Genomic DNA, 13293 nt, shown 5'->3' on the forward strand with positions numbered 1-13293 from the left:
CAAAAGAGTAGAGGATAGAGGATGGCTCGTCCGTACTGAATATACATAGCGGAGTTAACTATTGGAATTCGTCTCGCACGAGACACACTCCGGCATACCTTCGGTATTGAAATACCACCACTTTCAATTCATCTTTGGTATGTACTTATAAGTACATAAAAACACACAAATTACATACGCGTTTCTAGTAACTTTAATTTTTCCTTATAAACGGCATGTTAATTAATGATTTCTAATCGTACATTTTGTTACCATATCATTTCCTAATTAGTAGACAGTTATTTAAAACAAAATCATAGACCTTTTTGAAAAAAATGAAGAGATAAGAATATTATCATGTAAATAAAAAAATGAAACGTAATATTAGTACAAAGAAGGTCATTATAACAAATTTTCTAACTATAATTTACTAACAAATAAAATTTACTAACAAATAAAATTTACTAACTATAAATTTTCTAACAAATTATCTAATTTTTAACTTCTTGATGAAGTTAAACTTTTGGAATTAGTAAGTATCCTATGTGGGTAACCAAGAAAATAACAAGCGTAAATCGATTGAAAAAGAAAGCTACATGCTACCAATTTGTATGTTAGGTATATCATTATTTTTAAAAAAATAAATAAATAAATGAATTTCTTAAAAACGGGTTGTAGAATTTTCTTAATATTTTATTTTTATGGTTGAAATTAGTAACTAAAATATAAATATAAAATAATAATAATTAATATTATAATATTAGTGAAAATGTTTTAGCTTCTTAAAAAGTTAACTTTTTTTTTTAAAAAATCGATAAATTTCAAAATTAAATTTTTCAAATTCTAGTTAAGAACTTCATACTGATAAAACAATGGGTTCCAAAAAAAATCATACGAACTAAATAAATAAAAATTGTTTGAAATGGATTTCCATTTTGTGCAAGAAAGAATATAAATCCATCCTGCATTTTGACATTTACCATGAGAGGAGTAATTTTGCTCTCCGGTTCAACTGAACAATACTCTCATCCCTGATGCGGACATTGTACTGTACCTAGGGTTATATCTAAATAATGATGATTTAGATATGATTTACCTGGAAGGATCACGTCAGGGAGAAGAGGAGACAACTGAATGCTAAACTTGCAAGAATATACTGGTTCCTCAATTGTCCTTAATGAATAAATTGATGCTGTATAAAGTATTTCTGAAACCAATATGGAGGTACGGTGCAGAAGTATGGACTACTATTTATAATAGTAATGTTGAAATCTTCCAACGGTTTCAAAACAAGGTTCACAGGATGGTATCATGGTTACTAACGATGAGATGTACAAGTATTTTGGAATGCGTGTTCGTGAGGATACACGAAGAACCAGTAGGGACTACATATCTAAGCTGGACTAGGATGTGAATCATCTGGCGCTGAATCTAGTCGATAATATTGAGGAAGTAAAATGATTGAGGAGACCACATGTACTGGACCTCGCTGATCTTTGAAGACGTAGATGACCATTGGAGTGCGTGACCCGTGGTTATACAGCGGTTATTATATCAAAGGTAGTTTAAATTTTAGAATGTATAATGGAATTTTACATATGTTGAAGCTGGTGGTTGACTCCGTGTAGGTGACTTTTCATATAAAGTCGCAAACGTTTACTCGGTTTGTGACTTTATTATTTATCTGCCTTTATTATCTGTTATCTTCTTTTTTGTTATTGTATAATTTGTATAATGAGAGGTGATGTATATTCATCATATTTTATTTGAACTGGGCTAACTATAGATGGTCTACTGAGTTGCTCTTAGCCAAAAATTTTACTTATGCTCGCAATCCTTTTGGCAACTGATTGTAAAAATAAATTGCTCATAAACAAAATGAATATATGGTATTCAGGATGACTAAATTGTTATTTATTTTTAAATCTATCGCTTTTAAGAAAGTTTTAAATCGGATTATACCGTATAATCTATTTCTGTGCTTTTACGATGAGATGGTAAATTCTTCGTCATAAAATTGAACTTTTCTCAAGCGGTCAATTTCTCGATTTACTTCTATCAATCAACTGACTTACTTAAATTTAAACCTAATGAAACAAAAGGGTGTTTTATTAGATCAAATTACATTTCATCTAACTTCCTTCTGATGAGAAAGTTGTGCTAATTACAAGTGTGAGGGGATAATATTTAATACTAGACTAACTTTTAAGATACTAATATAAAATAAACTACTTTAATTAGAAATCAGCCTGTAAAAAAACTAGTATGAAATCAATTTGTTGATTTTTTAAAAATTACTCTAAGTGAAAAATATTTTCTTAAATTCAACTTCTACAGTAAAAATTACTCATGAATTTTTTTATATATATTCTATCACTGAAAACTATTAAATAAATATTATTACGCCTAAACTAGTCAAAATGGATTCAGGGATGGTAAAAATGGGTATTTCCGTTGAAATCTGAAAACAGAAATTTTTCGTGATCACAATACTTCCTTACTTTGTACAAGGAAATAAAAATATTTAGAAATAAATCGTAAAATTTAGTTAAACTTTGATATACTGTAATTATGACAAATAATTATATTAGTTACTGCTGTCATTTACATTAAAAATACAGGTGTAGGAAAAAATAATTCATTACATTGAATTTTTATTAAAAAAAAACTGAATTTTTTTTTTAAATAATTTTTCTGAGTTGTTATACAAAAATAAATTCATGTTTACATGTCTTCACATTAAACATTTTAAAATAAAAGTAATAACAAAACAAAAACACGCTAGTTTAAGTTAATACATCAAGCTGGTTTCTAATATCATACTCGTTTTATGAGTGATATTTTAACATCAATTTTTCCTTTTTATATCTTTTAATTATTTATTTACTTTTTTGTAAGTAAATAGTATTTTATTTAGTGATGTTGTTTGTCTGGTTTTGTTAAATTTTGACCACTGTAAACTTATATGCCATACAAAAAAAAAACTAGCTGGTCGGTTACATAATTACTATATTTTACGTTTAATTTTAAGATTTATATGAGAAATGTATGCATCAATTCAAATTCTACTTTTTTAATTTTAATCTATTTATAACATTACTATTTTTAAATATTTATAAAAAAGCAATTTAATGACGTTTACGTAAACGAAAAAAACTGATGTGGACACCACATAACTTTCTTGTATGCCTATTAAATTATATACATATTTTTAAAAGTACATAAAATTTCATTTCACTAGTAACTTCTGATTTTTTCATATATTTTTTTTTATTGTTATTATTGAAATATTATTGACTGTAATGTTTTTTACAATCAGAGGTTAATAATTATTAATAAATCAATATATTTAAATTAATAAAAAATTTAAATATGAAGTATATGAAATAGGATTCGAACCGATGTTCCTTCCCCTTGTAAGATCCATATATTTCATTAATTAAAATTTTATTTGGATATAATTCTGGAACCAATGAAAATAAGTACCACTTATGATATCGTTGAAAAGCTCTCAATGAGGGCTTACTACAGCAGTTAAGAAAAAGTCCAAAGGCTTTTTTGGATACTTTTGGTTCAGTCGATCGCAATCAAAAGGAAAGGTGCACAACTGGATGTTATAACAGTCTAAAATTTAAAATTTCAACATCCTATAGCTAATCGTTTTTGTATTACACGAGATACATACGTACGCACAGACGTCACGCCGAAACTAGTCAAAATGGATTCAGGGATGATCAAAATGGATATTTTGAATACAAGTAATTTTCCATTGATATCACATAGACAAACAACAAACTCAAACTTTAAGTCTTTTGAAATAAAATATATAATGCTCTAATTAATCAGAAGAAAGAAAAATGATTTTATGAAAACTTATTTTTAAACAAATTAAAAACGCTCTAATTTTGAAAAGTTACCCGATGATTAGCTGAAAAAATTTATCGGAAAATAAACTAAATTATTCATGTTACATTCTACTAGTGTAAACTAAATATAAACAAAAATGTAATGTTTACCTTCTAAAATAGTGTCCATAGTTCGCCTATATAATGAATTACGAAGATAATTTACAGCAGGCATAAAAAATACTTCTTCCGGTCTTTCTGGAAGATAGTATACGACTAATTCGGAATTCGCAGGAATCATTTTAACTGCTTCGTAAATTGGTTCTCCTGTAAAATAAAGAAATTATTGTAAATTATTAGGCACAGAAAAAATTGATCAGATTTAATATTTGGTGAGGTACAGTTCAACTAAATTCAGATAAAAGGTATAATTCTACTTGAACGTGATATTGCTTATCAAGTTCAATATCTAAAATGAGTTTTTAGACTTGTCTTAACTAGACTGGATTAATCCTGTATGACAGGGAAACAACGTTCCCTTCAACAACAAACATTCTAATAAAAGGCACATTTAATTTTAATTGGAATCTGAATGATTTGAAACTGCAATTTAATATTTAAAATCCGATTAATCATTTAATTTTTAAAAAGTATTTTCATTCGCATATATGCAATTTTAAATTTAACTGGAGTGAAGTGTTTACTTTTGTACTTGAGATATTGAAGATTCATGAAACCTTTAAAAGTAGTATTCCGTATTCCCTTAACACAAAGGGATATTTCCCCTTTACTTCATCCAAAATCTCAGAAGAATAGGATACAAATTGTTATTTTATATTTAATTTTTAACAGGATTCCAAAAGTATTTAATAATAGTTTAAATTGGCCAGGGTACGTTGGTTTAGGATAACGTGCTTTTAAATTTTAAATTTTACATACAGTAGTTGACAAATGTTACGACAAACCTGAGTACGAATGTACTTCTTTGTCTAAATTATTCTGTCAAATTGCATTGTCATATAGGCCTACTGTTTTACACATACCCGCGAGCGCGCGCGCAAACACACACACATATACGCACAACATTATATATATATAGTCTTCTAATTTCATGCTACTGTTTGTTTTTCAGTTTGAGATAAGTATAAAAAATAAGAAACCCTTAAAAAGGTTCTGTATCTAATTTTTAAAAAAATTATACGATTGTGGTATAATATTATTACAGGTAAATGCAATAATATACATAATATTAATTAATGAAATTTACTATAAAATATCAATGAAGATGTCAAAGAGACTTAAAATTTCAGCATTTACGAAATTTATTCATTGACGTTTTCAATGAGTACGTGTAAGTAAAGTATAGTTATGATAAATTCCTTTACTGTAGAATGTGGAGTAATAATTATTTTTTACGCTATGTCACGGATTCTTAAAAATTGTAATAGAAATTTATCCCAATTTCTTTTTTTGAAAGTAGTAAGGATTATACGGTCCAGTATAGAATTATTAAACCCACCGGGTTGGTCTAGAGGTAAACGCGACTTCCGAAAACAGCTGATTTGGAAGTCGAGAGTTCCAGCGTCCAAGTCGTAGTAAAGGTAGTAACTTTTATTCGGATTTGAATGCTAGTTCGCGGATACCGGTGTTCTTTGGGTTTCAATTAACCACACATCTTAGAAATAAGACCTCTGTAAGATCTGTATAAGACTACACTTCATTTGCATTCATAGATATCATCCTTTGAAGTAACACCTTATGGTGGTTCCGGAGGCTAAACAGAAAGAGAGAGATAAAATACGTCTGGTATGGGATGTTCTTGAAAAAATGACCGTCCTACTTTCGAGAATGATTTTTGTATATCAGTTTTATATAACTAGTGACGTTTGTTAAATGTGATCATGTACACTACACTATCTATGACAATTCTTCAACAGATAAAGAAATTTGTTCAAGAATCTATTAGATTACCTTGCTCTACACACAATCCGTACCTAGATGATTTACTGGTAACATACCAACAAACTGAATATTAATCTAGTACAGTAATTAATAAAATAATGGTAATACTACTTGAAATACGTGATCTATTTATACATAAAACTAGCATATTTTTAATCAATAAACAGACCAAGATATTGAATTAATTTTTATTTCTGCAAGCAATATAATTAAACATTTTTAAAAATAAGTAAAACAAATATAAGATAATATTTTTCAAATAAATTAATTATATTATAACCTAATTGGTATAAAAATATTTTAATGCCACTTATATGATCATTATCTTTAATACAAAGGTGTATAGAATACATAACCCGGCCACGAAGTGTTGATTTAGTAAGAGACTGATCAATTCTAATAACATAATGCAAGATAAAATCGTCTACAAAGTTAAATTAAAAGAAAAAAAAACAATAAAATAAACTAAAAGAAAGGTTATATTAAATCTGATAAGATGTGTAGTGAGTTAAGGTGTAAGGAAAGAAGTAAAGTCAGTGAGTATTATAAGAAACTCACCTTTAACCTTGGTGCCGATGAGATTGACCTGGGGGCAGTATGTTGGGGCGGTTCTTAGGAATCTTACCCAGTTGCAATGCCGCACGCGCCGTCTATCTACTTCTGTTATTTCATCGTAACAACCAAACCTGTGCCGTATCTGAAAATTAAAAATATTCAAATAAATTTTAAACATTCTGCAAAATAAATATATTTAGAGTAATTGACTAATAAAATCGAATTTTTGATCCCTGTAATAATAATACATTATATATTTTTTTTCACTCATCCGACACCCTGCCGTTACTACTTCCATAGGTTTGACCGGAGCAATATGCAATTCGAGAGATATAATTTCCAGTAAAATAGCTATATAGTCTTAGTAATCTAACATAATAAATTAAATTTCAATATAAAAATAGTTAATATTTACACACAATATTAATATATATATATATATATGTGCGTGTGTGTGCGCGCGCGTGCGTACAATTAAACATTCAAATTAAAATATTTGCACATTGAGATTGATTACGCTCAAGTAAAAATAGATTGATTGTTTTAAAAATTATTTCAATTGTTTTATTAGAACAATCAATATCTCTGAAGTTAAAATATTTTGATAAATAGGCTTATCGCAAGAAAAATTATTAATGGAAAAAAATGATCAATTTTCGAACATAAATTGGAGTTTTAAGACCAATCATCTGTAATTACCATCTTACAAACCAGATAAAACCTTTTAACGATCAGCAGATCAAAATTTTACGTCAATTTTCTAGAACATTAAGGTTAAGGTTTCTTATACTGTTTTATCATTTTTAGATAAGTAAAAATATCGTTGTTCTATATATTTTCCAAAGTAATTTTAGATTCATATTTATGTTAATATTAAAATACTTAATTTTTCGTAATTTCTCATTTTGCCACTGAGTATAAATTTGTGATTTTACACTATAAACATAATAATGATTTAAAAAAACATAATCTTCAAGAGTACCTTACGGTTAAAAAAACCGGAAAAAATTACAGAAACGATGTACGTACATTAATAATTTCTTCAATAAAGTAGAGCTTAAAGCTTTCAGAAGTATCCAACAACTAAATAGTAATGAAAAAAAAATGATGGCTTTTTTGCTCCGCGGATAGGCCTTCAAGGACAAAGCAAATTTTGTTTCATTAGACGGCCACCGTGGCGCGATTGGTAGCGTCTCGGCCTTTCAACCGGAGACCTAGGGTTCGATTCCCGGTCAGGCATGGCATATTTACACGCTACAAAATTGCCATTTCATCTCATCTTCTGAAGCAATACCCCTTATCGTGTGGTCCAGCTAAAAAAATAAAATATATCATTTCGAGTAGTTTCTTTCTTTTTCTTCCAGAAGTTCTTCATTCTTTCGGACTGTTTAGCTCATCTTTCTTCAGTCTATCGAGTTTTTTCTTCTTACCTATAGGAACCTTTAATTCTTAACGAACCTTTTCCTTCCAAAGTAGACAGTCATTTTCTGTAATGTTAAACTTTTTGAACTTCTTTCATCTGTTTAATATAATCATTTTGACCTTTGTAATTCCAAAGATTTTTGAAAATCTGTTTGTTTAGCCTTGATTGGTTCACTCGGACTATATATCCGTAGAATTTCACTTTTCTTATGTTACTTCCAGATTTTCAATTTTTCCGTATATCTCTTTGACATCAGTTTGTTGCCTTCTTGTGTTATTCTTGGATCATTAATCCTTCGTAAAATTCTTCTTTCTACGTTCAGTAGATTTTCTATTCCAGTTATGTTAGTTTCCCGTACAAGAGCTTAAATATCTTAATTTTGCATTTATAGAAAGGTCCTATTTATTGTAAATATTTTTTGTGTAAAAATTATAACTTGTTTCGTTAGACATTCATAAAACTGAATTTTAAAAAATAATCATAAAATTAAATTAAAAATATAAATTATATAATTTTGTCATAATTAAGATAATGTTAAATCAAAATAATTTTAGTTACATTTTATAAAATTTTATTGAACAAAAGATAAATGGTTCTTCAGTCAAACTATATTCATTGCGTGGCTTATCCATTTCAATAAGGTCGATTCTTACAATTAATTAGTCGTACGACAAAAAGCCTTCGTTGACGATTCGGCCTAATCCATATCTTAATGCGACAAACATAAAACATAATTATCGTAACTAATGTTTGATTATGAACGGAAAAATATTTTTACTACTTTGTTCGCAAAAGGTGAAATTAACAAAGTACTGTGCATACACACCGATTGAAGAGAGACAGAATGAGATAATTCTCAATATCTCTCTTTAGTTGTGCTCATTGTCATTCCGTGCAATCTAATGTCCTTATTTTATGCAAATCCAATTCTGCACTCTGTTAATGTCACTACCAAGTCATCCAGTTGTAAACGTACTGAAGAAGGGATAGGAGAGGTACGGGGAGCGTCCTTTTATAGAAACTTAATAGCGCCTTGATTTCTTTCTCTATCTCTGTCACTCCTCATTCTATCACGCTCTCGTTAACCAAATACATCTTCCTCTCTCTGTTTTATAGAAATGGAATTGTTTTTCAGCATTTATCATTTACCAAGTAGTCTACTATAATCAAAACCCTCCCCGCAACCGTCGTCCTTCCATACTTAATAATATACTTTAATTACGCCTCACCACTACCACTTGCTATTCTCGTTATAACCTGAGAAGAATGTTGTACAGCTTTCTCTGTTAATTACTTTATTCACTTAAAACACATTTATTTATACAATTACTCTTATAAAGACATATATTTTAAACATGGCTTTACAACAAGAATTACTACTTAACTAATATAAAATTCATTATTCTTTATAAAAATATTTTATTTATGAACGAATGAAGAATGGATGAATCATGCTACGAGAGAAATGGCGAAAATTATTCGAAGAAAAAAATTAAATATTGATTTGAACAGGAAAATCTCAAAAACCCATCTTCATATCCCGAATTTATCTTAAAATATTACAAAACATTCAAGATAATAATAATAATAATTATTATTATTATATTTACAAAACATGCAAATAAACGACTCTTAACGGAAGTGAATTTTTCTTATAGATAATATGATAATTCGTTAATTTAAAATTTTCGATAGTTTATAAAAAGTTAATTTTAATTTGTAGACTTTGTTTACCAAAATTTATTCGTCGTTGCAAGTCATTTATTTCACAACTGATTTTTGAAGTCGAAGGTTCTCAGATTCGAATCCTACTATAAGTTTGTTGCTTTTATACGAATTTAAATACTAGACAGTGGAACCGGTGTACTTTTGTAGTTAGGGTTTAATTAACCATACGTCTCAGGAATGGTCAGCCTGAGTCTGTACAAGGCATCTCATTTACATGATCTTCTCATTAGGCCGGAGGGGGAGGGGCTTACTGCTCACTAGTTTGCAACGTACACAATAGGAATAAAAGATTAAAAATTATTTGACATTATCTCACAACTGGATAATTATTATCTTAATAAACCGACTTAAAAAACAATTTAAATAGGTTAGCTATGATCAAAACCCTGACATTTTCGGTAAAATTTTCCGTGCAGTCTTCTTTTCGTAAGTACATAATGGTAAACTCTTTTCAAGAAAGTACAAATAACTTAAAGAAATTTTTTTTAAATCTGATCAAATAAATTCTTTATTAGTATTGTAAACTATTACTAATAATAATTATTACCAATAATTAATAATTATTAATTATTACCAATAATAATATTTATGTTAAAATATAACTTTATAGCGCATAAGATATTACTTTACACGGCCGTTTTCGGCTATAACATGCATAAGAAACTTGTTTAATGGGATATTTCGAACAACACACTTCTCTATGAAATGGAAAGTCTTTCAAGGGACGATGATCCTAATGACGAGTAAACTCCTACATGAAGTAGAAGTTCATGATCGACGCCCTGACTTTTATTAGACTGACAACTTCAAAAATTTAACAAAAAATAATTATTTTTTAAGTAAATTTTTAGGTCTACTTTTTGTTTTAAAAAATTAAGAGTTGCTTATTTATAGCTTATGTGAAAGTTCTTATTTTATTTGTAGATGTAGATATAAATAATAAACAATCTTATGGAAGAAATTATTGAATTACTATTACTGATATTGCTCGTTGACAAAATGATGGATCATAAGTAGTATTCCCCCTAATTTTTAGTGACCTGTATGTGCATTTTTTTTTGTGCGTGCAGTTCTTCAAAATAAATATCTTTATGTAGCAATTAAAATAACGTTCTACATACAACATAGACAAAACAAAAAAAAAAAAAAACAAAGCAAGAGTAGTCCAATATTACTACGAAACAAATACCTATGTAAATTAACCACTTAACCGCACAGCTCTGTGGCGTCTACAGGTAAATTAGATATAATTTAAAAACAAAATTATAATTTTTAGAATTACAATTACATTTAAAATCAGCACTAAGTAAGTGGTTAAGACATTCGGATGAAAATTATTAAACGTTTACTGACTTGTAAAAACATAATCTCCAGTTCTAACTTTTTTCGACTGTAGGTAATTTACTCATAATTGTTTATTATTAATACTATTCTACAATTTAAAAAATAATAATCATTGAAATAATTAGATAATTAAAAATATTTAATGTAAATTTTAAACACATTATTGAGGGCTATTAATTTAATAAACTTGATCTAAATTAATATTATTTTCATCGTTTACATAAGAATTTAGCTATCATCAATAAATTTAAATGAAATTCTTTTATTCGATTTCTATGTTTTGTTTTAATTAAATTCATTAAACTAAAGCCTCGCTCGCAATCTGCACTACTGATCATAATGGTACCCCCAATAAATAATAATTTTGACAATTCGTTAAATTGCTTATTATGTAAAGAAAAAAAAATCTTTTATTTGTTTCCGTTTATTTTTTTCGGGTACACCATATTTAAAGTTATTATATTTTTCTGATATTACACATTTATCTCCAAAACAAGTCTTGTATTTTAAGCACAGTTTCTGAATGCCTGATATTCCAAAACAAAAATCGGACGATGATAGAGCTGTTACATCAAAGGATATCCAATCTTCTACCTCATCTTTTAGAAATTTTTCTACTAAATTTTCGCATAGTAAATTTTAACATATCACTTGTAATTACTCAGGCAATGTTGTCAATAACATACTATTCTTTTATTTTACTTATTTTTGCACGAGCAAATTCAAAACATCTAGTGGCGTTAGCTTTCAGCGCTGAAAAAATTGACATAATACATCAAGTTCTTATAAAAATGTATTTAAAATTTCTAAATTAATTTGAAATTCAATATTTTCTAATTTCTTTAAATAGAATTTTGCAATTACATCATTTTTATCATCATAAGTATTCAATTACTGCTTTATAATTATTAATTTTTGCCTTTACAGCGAAATGACTCATTAATTACCTCACCTCATTTATGCCCTTGAAAGCTATAGCTTCATTTTCAGAAGCATCAAAAATATACTTACTTTACTTAAATTTACTTCGCATTGTAGATTTTGAGAATAGAACATAAACAGTTTTTACAACAGTTTCAATCTCTTTTATTAAAGGGCACCCAGTTCTTTGTATCTCGGTAATATTATTTTCTAAGTTTAAGACGCATTATCTCACGACACAAGAGGAATTCAGCAGCGAAATTTTGCACAGTTGTTTTAAGGAATTTCATTTTACTACTGAGTTTTCAATTTTCCTATTTTATGGAGCTAATTTTTTTCAAAAAAATTATGTATCTTAGAAAAGATAAATCATGAGGTCTTAAAAAATATTCAGTATTTTTACTCAGTAGCTGTGTCATGCATACACAAACGCACTGTAAACATTTTATTTTCCTACTTTAAGCGGTTCATGAGATAACGGGTTCTTTATTTACAAAACATGCAATTTTTGGAAAAAGATTAAAAACATTACTTACTGCAGATCAGTGCATCCCAGTAAATCGGTCCAGTAGTTTCTTAATCTATAGCGGACACACATATTGGAAACATTGAAATAGAATCGTAAAATATTTAGTATAGTGTGTGTTGCTTTTACGTCCAACAGACAGCGCTGTTTTTAAAAAAAAGTATGTTTTTACCTATTACAGGTGTGATATCTTAGGTATATAAATGTAGGTGTATAAAAACACGCGCGTATTCGAATGCAATGTTGTGTCAAAAGCAATCGGTGAAGAACTTTCGGAGATTTAAGATTTTGAACAAACGAACATTTACGTTTTTATTTATATAAATTACATTGGTATCAAAAAAGGCATGTATTCGTAAAAATAAAATAACTTGAAAAAAATTGCATAAAATCATTATAAATTATTTTTCGCATGCATTAACTTACGCAGTGTTCCCTCTTTGCTGTGCTCGTGTGCGCGCAACATAAATTTTAAACATAGCGCACATGAAAAATATTCGCTCGCACAAAAACTTTTTACATGCAGACGCTTTAAAAATTAAAAAAATTGTTTCAGTTTTAAATTCAAATTAAGCGAAAACTATAAATTATATGTAGATGGCAACAATTAGTTACCGGTAAGGCCGTGGAATAGTTATGCTCATTTGACAGCTGCGCAAATAGTTCTGGGAATAGCTATCACATTTATGGCGCCAAATGTGCATAAGATTATATCAGTGTTTAAGCCAACATCTTATTTGTGTTAAAATCATAATTATGTGATCATCGACTTTTGTTATTAAATGTTAATTTTAGCAGCGTTTCGATGAAATAATTTTATTAAAATAACTGGTACAATAATAAGTAGTTTTATAATATTGACTGTTCGTTTAATAATAACCTTTGGATTCAAAGTTGGAAAAGTCTGTTAATAAATTAAATTAAACTGCGGAGAAAAAGAATGAAAGGGAAAAATCGAAAAAGGTAAAACGGAAGAAGATAATACGGGAAGAAGGAGAAAATGGAAAAAG

The 13293-nt window shown here is 28.2% G+C and overlaps 1 protein-coding gene across 1 annotated transcript in view; it reads right to left on the reverse strand.

The window, feature by feature from the left end:
• Window positions 1–13293, reverse strand: part of LOC142326720 (uncharacterized) — a 420625-nt gene that overhangs the window by 230349 nt on the left and 176983 nt on the right. Inside the window, exons 2-3 of the mRNA XM_075369365.1 lie at window positions 6345–6483; window positions 3996–4151 (exon numbers count right to left, since the gene is read on the reverse strand). Of these exons, the coding sequence (XP_075225480.1) occupies window positions 3996–4151; window positions 6345–6483 (295 nt within the window). The remainder of the gene's footprint in view (window positions 1–3995; window positions 4152–6344; window positions 6484–13293) is intronic.

This window comes from Lycorma delicatula, chromosome 6, assembly GCF_047948215.1.
Source record: "Lycorma delicatula isolate Av1 chromosome 6, ASM4794821v1, whole genome shotgun sequence".
Lineage (NCBI taxonomy): Eukaryota > Metazoa > Arthropoda > Insecta > Hemiptera > Fulgoridae > Lycorma > Lycorma delicatula.